General features: G+C 45.1%; 2 protein-coding genes across 9 annotated transcripts in view; one reads left to right on the forward strand and one right to left on the reverse strand.

The window, feature by feature from the left end:
- Positions 1-22272, reverse strand: part of LOC6531612 (kazrin) — a 38775-nt gene that overhangs the window by 2168 nt on the left and 14335 nt on the right. For 3 of the 8 annotated variants that reach the window (XM_015195952.2, XM_015195950.2, XM_039373047.1), the window contains 11 exons: positions 11208-11269; positions 10626-10935; positions 9207-9819; positions 6966-7175; positions 5170-6072; positions 5053-5113; positions 4455-4654; positions 3897-4391; positions 3593-3754; positions 3320-3464; positions 122-233 (listed from right to left, as the gene is read on the reverse strand). In XM_015195952.2, the coding sequence (XP_015051438.1) occupies positions 122-233; positions 3320-3464; positions 3593-3754; positions 3897-4391; positions 4455-4654; positions 5053-5113; positions 5170-6072; positions 6966-7175; positions 9207-9819; positions 10626-10739 (3015 nt within the window). In that variant the 5' untranslated portion in view covers positions 10740-10935; positions 11208-11269. Of the gene's footprint in view, positions 1-121; positions 234-396; positions 2384-3319; positions 3465-3592; positions 3755-3896; positions 4392-4454; positions 4655-5052; positions 5114-5169; positions 6073-6965; positions 7176-9206; positions 9820-10625; positions 10936-11207; positions 11270-17221; positions 17561-22272 lie in introns of those variants that run through there. The other 5 variants (XM_039373046.1, XM_039373049.2, XM_015195954.2 and 2 more) reach the window with 5 other exon arrangements.
- LOC6531613 lies at positions 12831-13436 on the forward strand. Its single transcript, XM_002092374.3, has one exon. It carries the CDS (start codon positions 12888-12890, stop codon positions 13350-13352), a length of 465 nt encoding a protein of 154 aa, XP_002092410.1. The 5' UTR covers positions 12831-12887; the 3' UTR covers positions 13353-13436.

Consider the following 22272-nt stretch of genomic DNA (forward strand, 5'->3'; position numbering starts at 1 on the left):
CAGGATAAGGCAAGGATACAGCAATAGTTGTTTGTTGACTGACTGGCAGACGATTATTGTATTCAAGACATAATTGGCTATAATTCTAACTATAACTATGCTATTAGTTTTAAGTACTTACCCTGAGGTTGCCGCTCGAGCGGCGATCTGTTGTGGCATAGTGCTGCAGTCCGCCGGGTCCCGTTAGAGGCACTACGCCGCAACCGGAACGGATGCCCTGACCCAGAGTCGCTCTACACAACAAACATGGCAATTTCGATTTGCGAATTTTTGCATAGGTCGTATGCGTGTGTGTGTGTGGTAGTGGGTGGGTGGTGAGTGGGTGTTGTGGGTTCACGGGGGGCATATATCATGTTGTGGACGGGGTTTGGATGTGCATGTATTTTCGATTTTCATGGGCAAGCAGGCAGGCAGGCAGCACATCAAAGACAGGACACAGACGGCCGATAACGGGAGTGTGGAGTTTTCGAGATTTTGAAATTGGAGTACATGGAGTGCGGGCGGTCAGGCAGAGCAGCAGAGATAGCGATACAGAGACAGAGAGAGAGAGCAGGCAAGACAGGCACACATACACACACAGAAAGTGGTTTCATAGGCGTGTTGTTGAGTTGTTGTTGATTGTGTTGTTGAGTTGTTGTTCAGTTGTCGTTGTGTTGGTAATCGTGTTAGACAATCAAGCAGAGTTAGCAACAACAACAAGCCGTCGATTCGATTACCAAATTACGAAATGGAAGGGAAACATACGGATGTGAAAGCAAAAGAGAGTGGATCGAGTATAGGAAATATGGAAAAAGAAACGGGACAAAGACGAAAGAATTTGATTAATCAATGTTAGAGAGTTACTTTTATTTTGATTCGTATTTGCCATGGCACAATTAACTACACGTAGCGTAAAACAACAATGAAATCAAAGTTATATGGTGAGAGAAAAACCCCCGGAAAAAATAGAAACTAGAAATTAGAAAGTAAAAGTAACTTGACTAAAGAATTGCATTGCTAACAGACACGAAACCAGCAGCCATATAAAATTGTCGTTTTTGCTTAAGCCTTAGAATTCCAATCACACATATGTAGTATCGTTAAGGTATTTGTATGCAGTGGTACTTATAAAGATGACAACGATTACACTAATTCAAGCTACTTAAAAACATTGATAACACATACATAGAACTGGTTTTCGGTTGTCTGCGTATGTGTTCGAGTATGCATGTGTGTGGGTGTGTGTTTTTCAGAAATAGAGAGAGATAGGCTACTTAGTAAGCAAGTTTTACTTACAATTGACACTGTAGTTGCAAAATTGCAAAACCAAACAAACGACTTCTTAAAAAAATTAACTTAGAGGAGCAACAGCCCTGCGGTCGAGTCTCCAGAATCCTTGACTCCACTTCATTTTTTGTTTGTTTTTGCCCAGCAGTATGCAAGCAAATATTTGATACAGCCATACGCAATAAGCAAGCCATGTCAACAAAATTACATTTTTAGGAGCATACGCTGGGAACCATGGCCATGGCAGACTCGATGCCGCAGGGCGAAACTCAATCAAAACGCTTCACAGTATGCAACACCAAACATGAACTGTATCATCTAACCACGGAAATGTAGATGTGTATGTGTTCATGGACCTGTGTGCGAGTGTGTGGTTATGGTATTGGTTTTTAGGGTTCCATTGTGCGTTCAGTGGCTGTCTAACCGTGGCTCAGAAAGCAGCTTCTGTATCACAGGGAACTTGTGTGCTTCGGCCTAGTGACGAAAGACGCTCATGTGGAAGGGTGTGTGTTTCGGCATTTGCAATGCTCATCTTAAGCGTAACAATTGATACTATCTGCTGACATACATATTTCAAAACCCCTGTCTCAGCTACATTGACGTAAAGCCTTAAACCTAGATTTCTACTACATTAAATGCTCGATTCGACTTGTAAATCAACCTAAGTAAATGCAACGTTAAGCGCTCCTCGCGGAGTGTATCGTTATAATTTGAATATCGGATATGCAAAGCTTGGACACTTGTTTTGTTATTGACGTGTGCGTTTCTAGTTCGATGCCTAAAGCACTTTATAATATTGTGGTATGATTACATGTACTTCTACTACTCGGATGTGTGTGAATATCCTGGCGAGGATCTATCAACTATTCGTAATGACGAAATGACTAGCGCTGTGCTCCAGTTATTGTTCTCTCCCTATAGTTATTATCGTATCATCTTTATCAGCTTGGCTAAACAACAAATCAGTATGAATCCCGTTTGATTTTTGATTATTATTCATTTTCGAGTTCGTTATCGAGTTCTTTGGTTCGTGCGGATTGTTTAGTGGCCCTGCAATTTGGCCAATTGTCTGGAGGCTTCCATTTGAAATTCTTCCATTTGACAGTAAATAAGGTATCTGCATTTCGAATATAGAAGATACAAATAAACATGATTCGAGATATTTTGTGGGAAAGAAAAGAGAGAGAAACATGGCCACGAGGGCCGCCATTAGTGCGTTTCGCTTTTTGGGGACGGTTTTATTTTTGCTTAACAGATCGTCTAAGACACGTTCACATGATCAACAACGAAACAAAGTACAGGATTACTATCTAATTATACAGGCTGGAGGACCTTTACATACTTATGCACGACAGTAGACAGAGTTAGATACAGATACGATACGAGTATGACATCGCATGATATGACATCTAATGAGTCGAGAAGTTGGCATTTCTGCAGTCATATTTCATTGGTGATGCGAAAGAAGATAGATGGTTGGTATGCACATAAGAAGCAGCTTATAAACGAATGATCAAAGCACTAAATATATTAAATAGCCAGAGATGATTTGAGCATGAGTAAATGATGTGAGGTGTATGTTTTGTATATTTCGGGTGGCGATGATGATGCAGATGATGAAATGAGATCTGAAGAGCTCCCACAGTGACGAAAAGGACGAAACACTTCCTGCTAGCAAAGTTGAACCAAAAACAAAAGCTCTGTAAACGATATGGTCTTAACGAAGGTGCAGAAATAAACACAAACTCAAATACAAACTCACAACGAAGACCGTTAACAGGAAGTTATATAAACTCGGGATAACTCGGGTAATGGTAATACAAAACGGCAATAACTCAATCAAAACAAAGACAACTCTAATCAAAACGCTGTATTACGCTACATATTTACGTTTCCACAATTCACATGTCAAACCCGAGGGGCTACACAAAGGACACGCACACACAGGGCGCACACAAACACACACTCACACACGCACACACACACACACGCACACACACACACTGAGATATCTAGTTGGATTCCATGGGGCTGGTAAACCCTAAAAACTTACCGTGCGGGCAAAATGAGGGCGTCGAATTCCGTGTTGAGATGCCGCCGTATTATGTTCTTCGAGGGGGGAATGCCCAACGCGGTGGCCATGGTGTCACCAGAGAATGATGGCTCCAGCACCACAAGGCCGCCATGAACGCCGCTATCTGCAGGTGGTTAACAGGGAATGGGAATGGGAGTGGGGTGGATTAAAGTATTAGTGTGGGTCAGAGGAGCCCTCCTGATTGCTGCACTGCATGGCATAATCAAAGGGCAATCGATATGGCACACGCACCCTTCAAATTGTCCGCGTACTCGCCCAGGTCGATGGATCGCACCCAGCGGATGAAGCGCTGGTTCGTCCACACAATGGGGTCCGTGTCCACCGTCTCGGATTGCACCCGCCGCATGGCCAGAGTTTGTCGGTCGTACTTGACGATGCGCAGCACGTGGATGCCTGCAAATGGAGGGCAATGGGATGGGCATGTAATAAGGCTAAAATGTTTGGCCAGAAGGATACACAGTTATTACAGGAGCTACAGTTTGTAACTTATAACTTGAATACTCTAGGGACTACATGAGACACCTTACAATCTTACCGTGAACAATGCTGGCCTGGTGGAACTTTCGCGTGACGCCCAGGAACTTCTCCAGCTCCTTCTTGGACAGAGTGTCCAGCATGCGAGCATCGACCAGGGACTGCACAAAGGGTTCCGCGTACTGGGGCAATCCGATGTCCGGCAGCCACTCGGTGGCCACCCAGGTGTGGCCCAGCTGCGTGATCAGCGGATAGCGCACCATCTCCGGACGCCGCTGCTCCTCGATGGCCAGCCGCAGTTTCTTGCGGTGCATCGGATGGGCCAGGCCCAGGCCCGCCTCCAACTCCACATCGTTGAGCTCCAGCAACACCTTGCCGCTCTTCACGTTCTCGGCGCACCTGGCGCTGTACTGGGGCATTCCCAGGGCCACCTCCAGCCAGGCGAGCACCTGGGTGGCCCGCCAGCGGTCGATGGGCAGCTGGGAGGCCTCGCGCAGCAGACGCAGCTTCTCGGCGTAGCCCTCCTCCGTCAACGGATTCCACGAGTAGTCGGCATCTGAATGGAATGGTAATATTTATTAAATATATACTTTATAGAAGTATATATATAGACACTCACATTCAGTCACTCCATCGGCGGATAGCGCCTTGTTTTTATTCCTGGAGCGGGCAAACACTCGCGATATACTTCCCCAGGTTCCGCCGCGTCCATTGCGAGCACCGAGTGGTCCACTTTTGCTGGCGTTGGCGAACTTCCGGCTGATGGCTCCATTACCCGGTCCCTCGGGATCCACCGGGGAGCCCAGCTGTTCCACGGACCTATTGGAATGTTGAAGGGTTTAGGAAGCGCATGTAATATGCAATGCAAATGAATACACAATTTTTGTTTTATGTTTCTAACTAACAATTATGCTAAATAGAAATTTATCAATGTTGAAGCTCTCGAAATCCCCAAATGCAAATGAGGGCTTGAGCAAAAATTATAATAGGCGTGTAATGTAATTTTAGCAGCCATTTATCAATTTGTTTAGTTTCTGCATTTGCTGTCGACATGTAATTAATTAAAGCCGTGAACGCGCAGATTAAAGTGAACACGTCGTGTTTAATATTTGTAAACAAGCTGATATGTAGCAATGCAAATAACGTATTTCATTAAACAATGTCTGTTTTCTGTTCGAATAAATTCATAATTTATTATATGTGATTTTTTCCCATACCTTGAGTAGGCCGCCGAATTGAGAGGAGATAATGTAGGACTACGTTCCTTGGGTGTGCCGACTGAAACAAAAACTAAATATAATGGACTTCGATGTGAAATCATGAGTATATCTTACATTGGTACATGTTCTGGCTGGACACGAGGGAGATGCTGTCCGGATCGACCGTGATGCAGGGTCCATTGTCGCAGGTGCCATCGCTGAAGTTCAGTTCGCCACCCGTGCTCTCCCGATCGCTGCTGTTCCTCAGTCCCGAGTCATTGGAGCAGGAGTTGCGATCGCCCCCCGTAGCGCCGGATCCTCCGCTTAAGCTGCCACTGAAGGCGGACAACGAGTTGCCACGCCCACTGTCCTCAGTGGTGCCGCGCATGCCAGCCAAACCGCCGCCCATTCCCGATGCGGCGGCCATCTGACTGAGCATTCCCGAGGCCGCCGACGGCGGAGTGAGTGGAGCAAAGGAGTGCAGACTCTCCTGATCCGACAGACAGCCGGTCAACTGGCGGCGTGCCTCCTGCAGCTGCTCCTGCAGCCTCTGCAACTGCAGATCCCGGGCCGACAGCTGTTGGGCCAGGGCCAGTGAACGCTCCGCTTCATCGCGTGCCTGCTTGAGCAGCTGGAAGCGCTCGCGATCCCGATCGCCGGAGATCTTGGCGTTCGTGGTCTCCGTCTCGCGCACCCGCTCCTGATAGTTGCGTATGAAGTCGCGCAGCTCCTGCTCCTTCTCCTGCAGCGAGGCGCACAACTGCTTCACCTGACCCAGCAGATCGGACTTGTCCGTTCGCAGCTTCTTCCGCTCCAGTCGCATGGTCAGCAGCTGGTTCTTCACCGACCTCAGCTCCGACTCCAGGCGCTCGATGCGCTCCTTAGCAGCCGCTCCTTCGCCGGATGAGACGGCTTCCATTTCGGATGCGGTGTCCACGCCACCCACTGCTCCATCTGTGGACAGCTCGAGGAGGCGTCTCAGTCGAAGCAGCTCGGCATTGAGACGATCGTTCTCCTCGCGCAGCTTCATGGTGGCCTCTGCAAAATGGGGATCTTTTTAGTTGGGTGAAAGAATCGGACCCTCGGTCGTTAGTCTTTAGCTACAGCTACCAAGCTGCGGAGAAGCGGTGATCGTAGCAGGAATGCAAGCCAGGTTTACAAGCTTATATCTCCTTCAAGCAAATCAAAGCATTATTATGATTACACACGCTGAAAACTGAAACTGCTCTTGCTCAAAAATGCAGAGGAAACATGTCGAGGTGTTATTGGTGGGATTTTATAACAGCTCATGTTTTTACAAGTGCTTTTAACAAAGATATCTTTAAGCCATTTGCCATTGTTTGTTTGTTTAACTCTTAGGTGTCAAGTACACCTATTTATCTTGCAGATACACCTACTTTGCGTAGCATTTGAATACCAACTACTGACTTGCATGCCTGCCAATCGATATTCTACTCATAATTAGCAATAATCTCATCCTCTAGCCGCCCACTACCACTTCCGATTCCCGACAATTTTTTACACACTTTTCTCCCGCCCAGATTTCTTAGCATTGAAATAATATTAACTAGAACTGAAGGAACTTAGGAAAACTGTGGACAACCAGCTGGTGCCAGAGTACTGGCATTTAATATGCAAAACGAGAACTGAACACAGAGAACTCTTTCAAACGCATTCAAAGTTTTGCAGGCGAACTAAAATGCAGTGCAATTATAACTTAACCAGGCCAGGGCAATGAATCGGCAGGCACTAAGCGGATGAATGGGGATCAAGTGCAACTACTTTATGGTTGGAACAAGTGGGGGTGCTGGGTATTCTGGGTGTGCTGTGGATGCGGGTTAATTGTGATTGCTGCTGCTTCAATTAAAAATACAGAGCGGAAATTGAGATGAAAGCGAAAGGGGGCGGGGCAAATAGATTGATCGACTTACCTGGACGGGGAGCGGAATGCAGGCGATGGAACCTTGACTCGTCGTTGCGATTTCCATCGCAGGATTCGAGGAGGAGCAAGGCCGCCGACGCGGCGGATGTGGGGGAGTGCGGGGCACCCAGGGCCAGCGATGGATTCGGGCTGAGATTCACATTCAGATTCGGGGGCAGGTCCTGATCCGGCTCCGATAGGTTGGCATTTCGCTTGTCGACTGAATTCGGCATTGTTCAGATACAGATACACAGATATAGATGACTTTTCGGGGGGACTTGGGGCTTAGGGTGTGTTTTTGGGGGCAGGCAAACATATTCGGGTTGACCCAATAAGTAGTTCCAAATAAAACAAATAAACAGCAATGGCAAACAACGTCCACAACAACAATAACAAGTATAACAAGTATAAGAACAATGCCAACAAATGGGGATAATGGTAATGGGGCAGGTGGGTATGCATGAGTGGTTCGATGATGGTACGGACTGACGGCTATATGTATATAGTAGGCATTATCCAGTTGGACGGAGAATGGGGAAACCGGGGGTCGTGCGGGTTTCGAAATTAGATTTTGTCTGATCGAAAACGGACAAATAGGATTGAAAAGTAAATAAACAACAATTATTGCAATCGAACATGGAAATGAATTAATATTGATTGTCGGCACATTAATCTAAATGCAAACGAGTCAGCAAGTGATGGCGATAGCAACAATGCGTTCAGGGCAACTCTTTTACGAGATGCACATTGTGATTATCTAGTTATTCCCCCAGCCACAATTCGAAAGCCCAGGTCACAAGTTCATCCATGTGAATGACTGATGATGAACCCAAATTGATTGCACACACACACAGCCAGGATAATCGTTATTCACATACAAATCCCATCCCAGTGGATAGGCTTTATGCCATTTTTTTCCAGCTTGTTTGCTTATTGATTGTCAACACGGATTTATTTTATGGCCAAGGATTTTAAATGAAAATTTAATTAGCACTTAATGCGCGGCATGAAATCATTATAAAAGGCAACAAAAATGCAAGTTTCAATTGAGGTCAAAACGGAATGAATGCTCTGCTCTGCACTGTGTTTACCAAATAAAAAAAAAACTACCAAATTGAAGAGTTAAATTTTATTCAAGTCCCAAAACTAAAGTGGGTGCACCCAACCCGCTCTCCGTTCAATTTTCAGCGTTTAAGTTTCGAAAGCCCAACTCGACCGCAACCACTTTGGGATCCACCGCCTTTTTCACCTTCTCCGAAATGACCCCGTCTATCTGCTTCGTTGACTTTTCAACTGCACCACTAAAAGCGATGGGTCAGAGCTCCCGGACAGAACATCAGATGGGCTGATGGCCAGATGGGGCAGTTGGGTAGATGGGCAAATGGGGGAGATGGTGCTTGTATCTCCGACGAACGGACGAAGGCCATTACGATCCATTTGTCAGATTTTTGAAGTGTGCATCACTTTGCCATTCTGATATAATCTGATGCGTTAGCCAAGCCAAAAGACCGAAAACAAAAAAGGCACTCTATGCCCGTGCCACATCCCTTGCAATAACTAAGCCACCACTGCATCCTCGTACTGCGGTCCTAGTTGTTTTGTTCTGCTGCGGCTTGTGGCCTGTGTCTCCTACCTCTGGTTGCCACTGGCAGCATGCAATCACGCTGGCCGCAGGACAACATTTAATTTGTTGCCAAATACTTTAGCAATGGCATTTAAACAAAACAAATGCGTTTTCATATTTTACGCAAACGGCAGTTGGAATTAAATCAGCGTACAGGTTGAAAGGATTCAATCAGAAGCGCTGATTTAATTCCTTTTTGGCCGGTACCCATTCCGCATTCTCACAGTGGCCAGCATTTGTTCATTCATGCCGCAAAGATCCTTGTCCCATGCCCCTCCTCCCACCACCCCCCCTTTGCCCCGCAGCAGCTTCTCCTTTCTTTGCCCGCAGCAATCTGCTGATTGCTCCCCCTCCACACCCCCGCGCTGCACGTTTACACATTACAAATGCACTTGCATACACTGAGCGCATAATCAAATCCACACACTGTAACTAAACACTTCAAATTTTAAAATAAAAAACGAAAATTATATTATGAAAAAATTGCTGCACAAATAAGTCTTTAAGTTTTAAATCAGTCATTACCATTCCCAAAAGTACTCCCCTATATTTTAATTAAGCTAAGATTTCTCCCCGTGTACATATACACCCTGGACACTGAAGCCCCCCTTTCCCCCGCACACTTACCGGCATTGAGTGCACTGCCGCTGGAGGGGGCGTTGTGGGCGGGGCCAGCTGCCTGTGCCAAGTGACCAGCGGCAATTAAATTCGAGTTATTCGCATGGATCATGGTTGTGCCGGTGTTGCAAGTGCTGCTGCTGCCGTTGCTGTTGCTGTTGCAGTGACTGCTGCCGATGCCATTCGGCAATTGATGCTGCTGATGTTGCTGCTGTTGCTGCTGAGGCACTCCTCCTGCGGCTTCTGCTGACTTGCCAGGATACGCAGGACTCCTGTGCTGGTGGTGCTGTAACTGCTGCTGGAGCGGCTGATTATCAGCGGTCATGGGTGGGGTAAGGGTCTGGTTGCTGCCATTCGAACTGGACGGCGACGAGCTGCTCTCGTTGCTGGGCGTGAGCTCGCGTTTGGATGAGGCCAAGACCAAAGGTGATGGCTTGGCTGGTGCACCTACGCCACCACCGGAGCCTGTTGCTCCTGCTGCTCCTACTGCTACCGTTGATGTCGATGCCGTCACCGAGCTGTCCAGCGATAAGAGCGGTCTTATGGGCTTGTTGTTGTTCACGGATGCGGTTTTCTCCTTCAGTCCCGTCGTCACCGAGGTGTCCAGGGATTTGGCTATTTTCTGCAAGGGTTTTAAAGCGTTTCAACACATGTTTAATTACTCAAAATATTCAAAATATTATAATTGAGAAAACATTTGCTAATAGAGAGAAGAAAATCGTGTGCTTATGCCAAGCCCACTTTGCAAAATCCTTTCATAATTTATTTAATTCTTTGGCAGATGCATTTAATCTTATTTCATCGAAAAATAGTGTTTATTATTCCATAAAAGAGTATTAAAGTATCAATTATTCTTCAGCAAAGCTTTTGTTTAAGCTTAAGCTTTTGATTATATTAAAAGACGTTTCTACGTTATTCGAAGCATATTTTGGGTAGTTGTGAATAAATATGAATAAATTTGTGAAAATTCGATTTTGCAAAAGCGGCAAGAAGATGCTTAAAAAATGTAGCCTAGCAATAGCAAGAATCAGATAGCACGGGAAGATAGCTAAAGAGAAGTCTACTATACATATACAATACAGAGCCCGAAGTTGTCAACGATTCAGTGGGGGATGCAAAATGGGTAATTTTTTGACGAGATTTCAATTTGTTTGTGATCGAGAGCACTAGAGCGAGATGAAGTGGTGCGCCAAAAAAGAGTGGGAGTTGGGTGGGTAAAAGTGAATGCCGTGGCATGCAGGCTGTTCCCAAGCAAATGAATGTGGCCCAATTAGGTTAGACATTAAGTGAATTTCTTGTTTGGTGGTGCGGGTGGTTGGGTTTTAAAAATCTGTTATCTGGTATCTGGGATGGCTAGCAGGGGAGCGTGGAGAGCGAGGAGAGCGAGGAGAGCGTGGGGGCGGGGTGGTGCATTCGGATTGTACTTACGGATTCGCCCAGCTTGTGCAGCGAGGCGTTTATGCGGTCCGGATTGCGCGGCGGCGGCTCTGGTGGCTCGGAGGCTGCCATCGTGGGTCCGGCAGCTAGACCGTTGATTTGCATGCTAACCACCACCAACGCAAGCACCTATCGCACACACACTCACAAGCACTGAGGCACTGAGGCACACACACACACACACCCACCCAACGGCCAAAAAGGGGCGTGAGCGTGGGCGGGAAGGACGTTGTGGGGCTTTCTTCTGGGCGCCTCAACCACCACTCTGAACTAAACGACTCTCAAACATTCTGACTTATGCCTACACAGAGAAAAAGTTAAACAAAGTTAGTTTCAATTTCTCGGCATAAAAGTAGGCAGCTATATATTTTAAGTGAGGAAATGCTACTTTCCTCCTTTCTCCACTTTCAAACACCATTTTAGATTATTTGAAACACAACATTAGGATTCTATTTAAATTGTTACATTTCTAAGAAAATGATTTCTGCAGCACAAGTGAATAAATTATCTAGGCTAATGTCGGTGATATTGGTTTCTCTGGTTTAAGCCCTAAAAACGCCGGACAATACGTACTATAAGCTGGCTGTCCCTTTAACTTCCTCGCCGCTCAATCTGCCATTCAATTACGAGCTGTCCTGCAAGTAAAAGAGAAATGGAAATTTATATCAGTCAACGCGTTGTGGATGGATGTGCAGCGATTTCCGTTGGCAGCTCAACTAATTTGGGTCTGCCCACAAAATGGCCATAAAAACTGAGTATACCCCGGTCGGGCTTAGCTGTTTCTATGTAGGCCAAACACCAGCCATAAACCTCCATTTCCACTGCTTTTTTCCACCGCCATTGCATGCCAACGCTCAGTTCACAGTTCACAGTTCGCAGTTTTCAGTTCACAGTAGTTCTCCTGCCCCAGTTGTCACTGCAGGCAGCTGTTCCTAAGGAAAAAGTTAAATTACAGGGCTCAAGCTCGCAACTCGGAGTGGATTCTCCAGTGGGGCGGAGTGACAGCTGTTAACTGGGCATGAAGCATGTGACACCGGGCGCCAAACAACCCCGCAAGGTACTCGTAACTTCAACTGGTTGAAAAGCAAAGGTGACATGACATGCACTTTTGCAGTTTGACCAACAAATAAACCAGCACAGCAAAGGGGCATAGTGTCGAAATCATACCGAAAATAAAAACAAAAATTCATAGAGCGCACATGAGGGTGCTAGAAAAGATCTGGAGATCGGAAATTACTTATTGACACACATAAAAAATATGCTGTACAAGAAAAAATAATAATACTATTAAACACGAACTAGTATTGCTTGTCATATGTTACGTTTGCTATATGATAACCCTCAAAAACAAGCCCCTTTTCACGCAAATACTTTAAGTTTAATCCGCTTTAAGACCACTACAACAAAGGATGACCAGCAAAATATGTTGCGGTCATGTTTTGGCTTTATGTTTTTTCTTGCAATCCCCCGGAAAACCCATGATCCGAATAGATGCTTGGGGTCGAGCGATAGAGACCCTCTGCACATGTGAATGTTTACGAATATACATATGAATATATATACTTATATGAACGTTGGGCTTAGGCCAACAGAAGCGACCGACGCCACAGTTAAAGCCGATTCCCGAGCACCTTGACAACGAAACCACAAACATTTATATTAAAGCAGCAAAGCCAGGTGGTAAAACAAGGTGGCTTGGGGGCGTGGCAGTCAGCCACACTAATGTGGTGTGGGCCACACTAGTAGCACAAACTTTAATCATAATAATAACAAGCAACTTTTGCGTTACATCCGTGCCACGAACACAGATGAAGTTGGCCAAAGTTGCCCTGTTGTTGGCGGACTGAATAGGTATTTATGTTGCACACTGACAGCACAGGCCGCAGATAGATGAGGTCCTTCTGGCTGGGGGAAAACCCCAAAGGGGTCTACGGCATATACATGTACTGCTAACATGCTTTTTAAACTGTCTGTGTTCAAATTTCACTGCTTTTTTGGGCGAAAAACTATTGCTGCCCGTTGCTACGGGTTTGTTGTGGATTATACAGACAGAGAGGTAATTAAAATGTTCGTGTATTTCTTCTTATGTACTTACTAATGTTATAATATAAATCACGTCGTACTTGCAATGTGCAATTCATATGCACTTTTCTGCTTAAATAGTACTATTTTGAAATCTTTTATAAAGTCCCCAGTTAGCTTTTAAATTTGTGTACATTACTTTTGGGCCTCATTAGTATATTTTCCCAAATTATGAGCAATCCCAACCCATCGGCCTTTTACGTGCACTTGGAGGATCCTGTGAGGAGTGCCCCTCCCAGTGGACTGCACCGCAAGTACCGCCCACTTGCGCCACGCCCCCAGGAGGAGCGTCTGGAGGAGGCGGAGGAGCGACGCAGTTGGCTGGGTGAGCAAAAGGTGGAGCAGCTCTCCGTACGTCTGGCGCGAGTGGCGCTAATCACGGATCGCCACCATCGCCAAACCACCCAAAGTTGGCTGGATTCCCGGGATCGCATCACTCGCGATATGGACGAGCATGTGCGCAAGCGGACGGCTCAAATCTCGAAGCGTCTAAGGAACCTCACCGATCACAACCACAAGGTTCAGGTGCGCAAGGATGAGGCCAAGCAGGAGAAGCTCCTCCGGAAACTGACCCATCTCTATGAGGCACAGAACGCCAGCACTATTTCGCGCTTTTGGGGCAAAATTCAGAAGTAGGCTATGAATATCATCGCAGTTAATAAAATTGAAAAAAAGATAGGAGACCTAAGAAGGAATAATAAAATAGAGTATCACAGAAAACAGACTTTTTCCTTTGTGTATGGAAGACACCATTTTCCGCTTAGAAAGTTTTGCCTGTCGCAGCGCTTGTCGAACTTCAACTTTTCGACCAAGTCTGCCATCGACATAGTTGCAGAAAATCGCTTGTCAACTTTGCAACATGGCCATGATGCGTTTTTATAGTTAACTTTTAGGGCTTTAAGTTTGTCCAGGTTGTCCGGCAATTTGCATTGGAATGAAGGCAGAAAGTTGAGTACGGAAAATTAGTTACAATTTGTGTCGAAGCAGAACAAATTAGCCGCCGCCCGGGGTTTTTCTACTCGTCAAGTTGCAAGTGGGTGGCGATTTGAAAGGATTTTCATAGAGTTTGCTCCCTTCTCCCTTCCGCTTCTTCTGCGTTTCGAAAGCCAGATCCCGATTATGTGCACTCAACTGCAAGTCAGCAGGAGCGTGTGTACATATATTTGTTTGGCTACACACACATCACGAGTCAAAGGAGCGTGTTGCTGGTGGCCAACTAAGTGCTTTCCCCTTTGTCCAGAAGCATCTTGCTTCCAGTTAGCAGCACCCAGCTCCCAGCATCAAACTTGAAGTTCAGGCTGAGCACTTGACCTGTTTTCGCCCAACTTATTTGATTTGTGGCCTGCTGGTGACGCTCCTTATGCAGTTGCCTTCGCATTCAATTAAGCTCTTGGGCTTTCAATGTGTGTGCCTCTGTGTGTCTCTGTGTGTGTTTGGGGGCAGGCGATTGCCCTGAGAAGTATGCTTCATAAATTGGTTTTTATTGGGGTCCCATGTGTGTGTGCATGTGCTTCTGTAGCTTTCGTTCTTAAAACTGTATGAAAAATATTTGAAATTTATTTGCCGTTGCCTTTGATTCAATACACACATTTATTAATTTATCATTCTATGAACCCGGAGCTCAGTATCGAAATAAATCACAGGCTTGAGAAGAAAAAGATTTAAATGAATTTGCCGTACAAATGGCCAATAAGTTTTGGCATATCGATTGAAAATCGGCCTACAAAATGCATGCAAATTAATTCCATATTTGTGCTGAGCAAAATCATTTGAAGCGACTTGATTGCACAAACCACAGACCAACGAGCACGCCCCAAAGTGCCATAATGTCGATGTCCACCCCAGGGCGCCACAACTCGGTGACAATTGACATTGGCAGTGACAGAGACAGAGATAGAGACAGTGACAGTGACAGCGGCAGTGGCAATGGCGACCGGGGGAAATTCAATGAAAATTAATAAGTTGAATTAACAGATTTACGCCACGGGCAGCCATCGAAATCCAATCCGCCGCACACGCCAAGTGGGGAATTTAATGGCTCAGTGCCCTGCCAAATGAGTGACTGGTCATCCTGTCCATCCCGATATCCGGACATCCATCATTAAGGTCCTGTCCATCTGAACTCGACTGTCTGAGCTGGCTCAGCTGGCTGAGCTTGGATGCGTCTGCTAGCCAGCATTCAATTCGATTACCTGCAAGCGAACACTTTATTTTTGTAAGGCTAACTTCATTGCCCCTACATATCCTGCTGTGTGACTCATAACGCGATGACTAACTCAGCTATCCACTTAAGGGGAATGTCAGAGAGCAGAACCCTCTAAAAAACCCTTTTTTTATAATGCTGCTATCACTAATAACGTAACATATTTTAAATGTTTATTAAACTAATTAAATTTCACCAGAATGCAGTTTAAGTATAATGCACATTTCTGAGAAATTCCTTACACATACTTGTATGTGAAGTTGGAATTTTTCCAATATTTTCTTTTTTGTTCAAAAGACCCACCCTTTGAGGCTAGAAAGTTTTCAGTGCGCTGACCGTTTTACACTTGCTTTTAGCCCTAATTTCCTGTATGACTCGATGCTTTCGCCCCCTTTCTCAGCCGGCAAAAGCAAACTTCAATGGAGCGAGTGGAATGTGTGGTGTGTGGGAGCTGCACAAATTACAATTTGAGTTTGGGCTGCTCCTCGAATTTGGGGAGCCTTATGCATCATCGCCGCTCCTGTTGTGTTTGCCAAGCGATTTCGCTGCAATCTACCATCGCCAGCATTCTCCGCCTTTTGCCGCAAAACTGACAGCAATCAGCTTTGCTGTGGATAAAGTTTTATGCCGAGAAACTCATTTAGTTTGCAATTAATTAGTGGCAGCCGGCAGAGCAGAGTTGAATTTGTGTTTTTAATTTGACTAAATAGATGCACCACCACCGAACGCAGTGGAGAGCTTGTATAACACAGCGGCTGGGGATTGAGGATTGTGGATTTGGGGGGGTGGGGGGTGAGTGCATAGTTCTGGCTGAGTTTTTCGCTAGGCGTGAAATGTAAATGCTTGACCCAATTGGCAGGAGGCGTGAGGAAGGGGAAATACGAGGAAAAACAACCAACCGCCGACAACAAAATCATTTAAAATGTTTTCCAACCGGGGAAACGGCGAGCGGTGAAACTTTTTCTCCGGCGCTTTTGGCGAAGACAACTTGAACACAATTTGATAACCTACATTTGGGGGTCTTGGCAACATTAAAAATTTACACATGACGGAGTGGCTGAGTGAGGGGCGATGGGAGGTGAGGGGTTTTGGCCTTACTCGCAGTGCAAAAAGTGGAACGGAGTGTTTCCACAGCGTCCTTGAGCTCTTGTTTTTTTTTTATTTGGTATTAAGAGCATGTCAAGTGAGTCTGGCGAACATAGAGGCTGAGGCAGCATGGCTAAGTGAGTTTTCGTTGTTGCTCCCTGTCACAGGAAACGGAAGTGTGTGTGTGGGTGTTTGTGTGTGTGGGTGTTTGTGTGTGGGTGTTTGTGTGAGTGTGGCTTGGTTTACAGAGAGGGGAAATTGAGGCGGTCGCAGGAGGATAGCGTCCCCGGAGGTGGGTAGCAAAAGTCTTTAAGTCGTTCGGCTTAATAGCTTTCAGTTTGCGACTTTCCTGGTCACAAACCGACCCCGTTCTGGCCGGTTACCCCTTCTTTGGGCCCAAATCCCCACCATTTCCACCCCCTTCCTGCGCGCAGTGAGTTATTGTCGTGCGATTTATTACGCGACGCACTGTTGGTAGCCTTTGCTGCCATCGGAGGGGGCCCACATGGCGTATGCGTAACGTATGGTTGTGGTAAAAACTCACGTAATATGCAACATTTACCGCCCGCGGTTCTCTGCCGGTCCCTTTTGATTTATTCAGCCAGGTGGCATACTTTTGACCCATATGGCTTTGATTTCTTGAAAAAAAAAAACACAAAACCCCCACGTAACACCAAGTTAAAGTTATGACTTAAAGTGCTGTTGTCACAACTCCTTTTGAGTGTACTAGAAATAAGCCCCTTTTGTTAATGAACTAGTTGCTGCATTTTCGCTGTGTGCATTTAAATGACCGTCGTGTCTGGCAACAATTACGGGTGTGTTGTCATTAGTAAGAACACCACGAGGAAATTAATAAAGATTTGCACAGGCGCAAATCGGTTTAAAAATGCGTGCAAAACACTTTGATAAATTCATTCACAAAAACCAAAGCGGCCAGAAATTCCCAAATGAGATAGTGCGTAGCTGCGAATGACACAGATTTTCCCCTATTCGCCTGCTTGTTGGTTTTCCTCTATATATTTGCGCACTGAAACGACACAAAAACAGTGACACACAAGTTCCAAAAAAAATTTCCCTGCTCCACGCACACTCGCATAAATATTGACCGAATTTCACTGGCGGTGGTTTTCCCTCCCGAAAATTCGATTGTTTTCCGCACTGCTTTTCTTGTTTTCGGCGATGCTGCGTCTGTCTGTTTGTTTTCGGAAAAATTTACCTCGTTTTCTGACTGGAAAAACAAGAAGGCCGCACAGCACGTGGCCAACAGTTAAAGTCAATGTTGGTTTCTTTTATTTTTCTTTATTTTTTCTTTGTTTTTTTTTGTGTATTTTTTTGGTTTTTCTAGCTTTCTAATTTGTTGGACACGCTTTGGTTGAAAGTTTTTTCGGCTATGCTCTTGTTGATTTTATTGAAACACACACACGCACACACTCTCCGCGTAGAGAGCAGGACAGACAGCGAAAGAGAGAGCGAGAGAGAGAGAGAGACCGCAGGACATGTGGGTAATAATTCTGGCGCTTGCAACGTCTCACTTGGCGAATCTCTCGAATGGCACTGAGCTCGAGTCCTTGGCATTTGGCTCGAGTGCCGTTTTTGGCGGCGGCGTCCCTGTGACGTCACAAAAGCTTGAGCACAGCTAGATGGGCAAAAAGGATACGAGAGCGCATTGCGCTTCTGCGCATTGGCAAAAGCTCACACAGACGCTGGAGACGAAATAGCCAGCAAGGATCTCTCGAAAAACCCGACCTAGCCTTGGACAAGTGTTTGTTTACGTTTTCCATCCGAACATCCCGCAAGAATCCTTGCGAATCCTTGTTGCTCCACCGCTCCCAAAACGAAGGTCAAGCACTGAATCGCAGTGACACCGCCTCCGTTTTCAATTAATCAGCAAAACAAATTGTACTTTGCTAGCAAGCCACAACACATTTTCTCCGCAATTTAACTTGGCTGAAACCATTCGGAGACCGTGTGGTTGGGCCACAGCACACGATTTTACTCTAATGAAATATCTCGAGACCAAAAATGTCAGTGGTTGCAAGTGCTTGCGACAGGAGAAGAGTTACTATTTTAAGTTATGAAAAGCCCCAAAACAATAAATGGATTTGGAGTTGTGGGGAATTTGCGTACTTTGAGGTTGCCAACGACAACTGCAGTCTGCAGTGTAAAACAATCTGACTGTACACTATCATTTGAGGGAAAAATTTACAATCACGTCGAGTATTGCAATCAAAGCCGAACATGTGTATTATGATCCTAACAGGTTGTGCTCAAATTAATGTAAAAATATTATGAACAAGTGCACAATGTTTTTGCCAAAGAAATCACATCACCGCATCTATGAAAGTTGATATCATTGTTCTCTTTACAATCACATTTGTAACGAAAATGGCATTTTCATTTAAAGTCTAAATGGTTTAATTGAGTTTGAAAAGACTTAACAATTCCGGCAGCTGTAATAAAAATGGCTTTCTGATGTCTTTCCGGTTCATTTTTTTGTCTAAAATGTATATTTTGTGTAAACTTTTGTGGAATATTTAGTAATTCTATTTGTCATTTAATTCAATCGTTTGCCTTTCAATTACTACCTTTACATTGCAGCGATAAGCAAACCTATTTTCCCGCATCACAACTATGCAATTCAAAGCGGATTCGATTGCCATATCAGCGTGTATGGGTGGAGTAATCCGAATGAGCGCCATTGCACTACATTATCCTGTACTCACAGGACTTGAACCGGGAAAATCCCCTTACCGCTCATGGCGGCGAGTGTAGTGTCATTCATAAGCACAAGTGGCAGACGTGACTAGCCACAGCCACGTAGAGGACTTTGCACCTGACTGAATCGTTGCGATATATCCTATATTATCCTGCCAAACCCTTCGAACGCCTCGCATCCACAAACTCATGGACACGGCCACTGTTTGTCTTTATTTTGACTGACAATCATTGTGGTTGCCATCTGTCTGCCTGCGGAAATGTGAAGTGCAGTCACGAGATAACCGCCATCATCTGATGCTAATAAAATGTTATCAAATGAATGTCAAGCGGCTGCTGTGTTGCTCTTCTGCTGTTCTGCTGGGCCTATCCTGCTGCCTTTTTTTTTTAGTGCCTCTCCTGGCAGACGCCGCCATCGGTGGCAGGATATATGTGTATCTGATATCCCGGACAATGGCAGCGGAACAGGCGCACACATGGAGGCGCATCGATTACGGTGCTAGTTCATTCAACTCGACTCCTTCACTCCATCGGAAGAGGCCTAGGATATATGGCACCCTCTTGCCCCCCATTTTGTAAAGCCAAGACAGAAGACTTCCCGCAGAGAATAGGCAGCAGGAGCACCACTATCTGCCACAGGTGACGCGTGAAAAATTCCACAAGCCTTGGAAGCCGAAGGAAGCCGAAGGAAGCGGCTCTGCCATGCAATTCTTCCCCTTTGTCGTAACTCAACTGCCATTGACAGCCAAGTGTCCCACTGACAGTCGCCGCCCCCCAAAACTCCCCATCTTCACCCCTGCACCCGTTTTCCCATTACCCCCCTTTGGTACACTTTTCCAACCTGCCACCTGCAGAGCTGCGGAAAATCAACTACGACGACCTCAACCTTAAGAATTGAGCGATTTCAATGCAGTGAGAGAAGAGGCTTGGATTGCATTAGGAGCAGATAAGGAATCATTTCTACAGGTTTCCACATAATATGATATAAAGATTTTATCACAGCAGTTTCAAGACGTTTCAATTTCATTTGTTAGCAGTAAGTTTGTTTTTAGACAGCCTTATATTTTTCTTTAGGTGTATTACAATACCAGGCCAGTCGTTTTGTCAAGCAAACCAATTGTGGGCACGGCACGGCCATTGTCACTGCCTGGCATCCACTTCATCCCCAACAAAAAGGGGGGCGAACATGAAGCAGCAGAGCTGCGAAAGAAATGGAGTTGCGGTGTCGCGCAGAATGGGGATGTTTATCAATGCCTTGCGCTTATCGCCGACAGCCGCCGCAGTCAGACAAGTGGAAAACTATACACGCCCAGAAAGGCAGACTACAAAAAAATACAAAAAAAAAAGTGGAAAAGAGTAGAAAATACATAAAACAGCCGGATGCGTTGGCTTGACAACTTATTTCAACATCTTGTTGTAACTGCTCGTTGTGCGCTTCCTATTTTCATTTATCGCAATAAACTTTTCCGCAGATGGCACTGCACAAAGTTGGCAGATGGAAAGTGGACAGGGAGTGGGATGGGGTGCTTTGGAAGACGTCGCCAAAGTTTTCCCAATACTTTTTGAAGCCTTTGTTGCTGCTCGACCATTGTGTGCATATGAGCAAATATCTCATTGCAAAATATTTGCGTGTACTTCTTATACGAAACGTATAAGTTGTTATTGAATTCGATCGGAGTTCAAGAATGGCCAGATGCGAAATGCCATTGAATTGAAAATGCATTGAATTTTAAGCCGATTGGGGTCCAAAGAAACCACTCAACCTAAATCAGCTTACAGATGCATTGATTACCCCAATTAAGATCCCAGCCAGGGAACTGTAATGAATCGAATTAGTATGTAAATGTCCAGAGATACGACGTGGATGGTCAGGGCAGCAATTTCGCAATTTCGCTAGGAGTGTGCTTTACACTATTTCCTCCTTTTATACCCTTTACTCGCTGAGTAAAACTGTTTGCTAGACTCGTTGAAAAGCATGTCATTGCAAATACCCGATTATTAAGACTAAGCTCATTGGAATGCCAAGGCATTCAATTTCTACTTCATCTATTTAAGTAACCGGTATCCAATAGTCGCGACACTTGACTATGGTGCTCTATCTTGTTCGTCCTCTTTCCGGATCCGGATGTTGCTAAACGGTTTATCGCACTTGCCACTGCAATCGGATGAGAAGGAGTATGGTGCGGAAGCAACGATATATTATTAATGTCTATTATAAGACCAGCGAAGCCAATGCGGCGTATGCGCATTTTTTATGCTTTTATTCCGTTTTATTCCTTCGTTTTTATTACGGTCCTGCCCCAAGGCAACGACACATTTCTGCCAAATGTTTCTCCATTTATCCTTTTGGCCCTCCCATCCCGATTACCCCCCTCCCTTCACCCTGCTTGCGGTCCTCGTTTTTTGGGGCTTCCCCATGCTGTCCGGGTTTTATGGCAAGTTGCGAGTGCCGCGTCCCGAGCATCGCTTAATAAGTTTTTATTGCCCCAAACTCATGCCAAGTGGGTGGCAGACGGACGTGTTCCAGCGGCGGTCGACCAGATAATCAGCGCCAGTTTCAATTTCAATTTCAGTTGGCCACCTGGCCACGCCCACCAATTAACGCTGGCGAATTTCCCAAATTCTGAAAGGACTCTGGGGTTTCGGTTCACATTGTCCTCGAATTGCGTGCCGCAGTTGCATGAAATTGCTTACCGGTAATTCGTTTTCGGTATGCATTAATATAATTTGACTTGGTAATTAAAATTCCTTACCATTTTAAACTTCTCACATGCTCGTAGAGAAAAGGTAAGAGAATTCTTTAATAAAATATCGTTTTGAGTTAAAAGACCTCTAAGCGAGGACTTTCTGTAACATCACTATGAACACAACCTATTCTTTGATAGGTATTATTTAGATACTTGTGCAGCGAATAAAAAATCATTAGTTTGTTATTTTATTTTTAGTTTTACACTTATTGCTCATGTGTACTACCCAACATGGTCTCAAATCAACTGGAATATCGCAAGCAGGCCACCTTCCTTTTCAGTTCCCTGCTTTCTTATTCATGCCGGAATATTTCGCTCATATTCGTATTTTTATGGCAAAGGGACGTGCTCCCTGGAACAATATGTGTATGAGTTGGCACGGCCATCGATAAATCTTCCTCTTCGGATGTAAAAAATAATAAAAAGCAAAAACAAGTTAAGCTACTTTTGTCATACTCGTACTAGTCGAGGCAGGACAAAATAACTTCAAGAGGGAAAATGGAGTTGGAAAAACACGCTTCGCTGGAGTGAACAAAACGCAGAGAGATCACGATGGGCAAGTAGTTGTATGTTGGAGCAATTCCATGATGTTGAAACCAATAAAACCAACTTTGTAGAAATTTCCCATTTAATTGGAGTCTCTTGTTGCGAACATAAATGATTAAAATAAGAAATGCCACAAGATTGATTTGACAATTACAAATGAAAAAGGAGACATGATAACTGCTCAGCTTATTTGCTCAATTATTTAACGCTACTTCATATATTTTTTAAATTGTTTGTTCTAAGTAATCAACATTCCACT

The sequence above is a fragment of the Drosophila yakuba genome, chromosome 2R (genome assembly GCF_016746365.2).
Source record: "Drosophila yakuba strain Tai18E2 chromosome 2R, Prin_Dyak_Tai18E2_2.1, whole genome shotgun sequence".
NCBI lineage: Eukaryota > Metazoa > Arthropoda > Insecta > Diptera > Drosophilidae > Drosophila > Drosophila yakuba.

Coding starts and splice junctions, on each gene's coding strand:
- LOC6531613 (XM_002092374.3), top strand. CDS start 12,888: ATGAGCAATCCCAACCCATCGGCCTTTTACGTGCACTTGGAGGATCCT.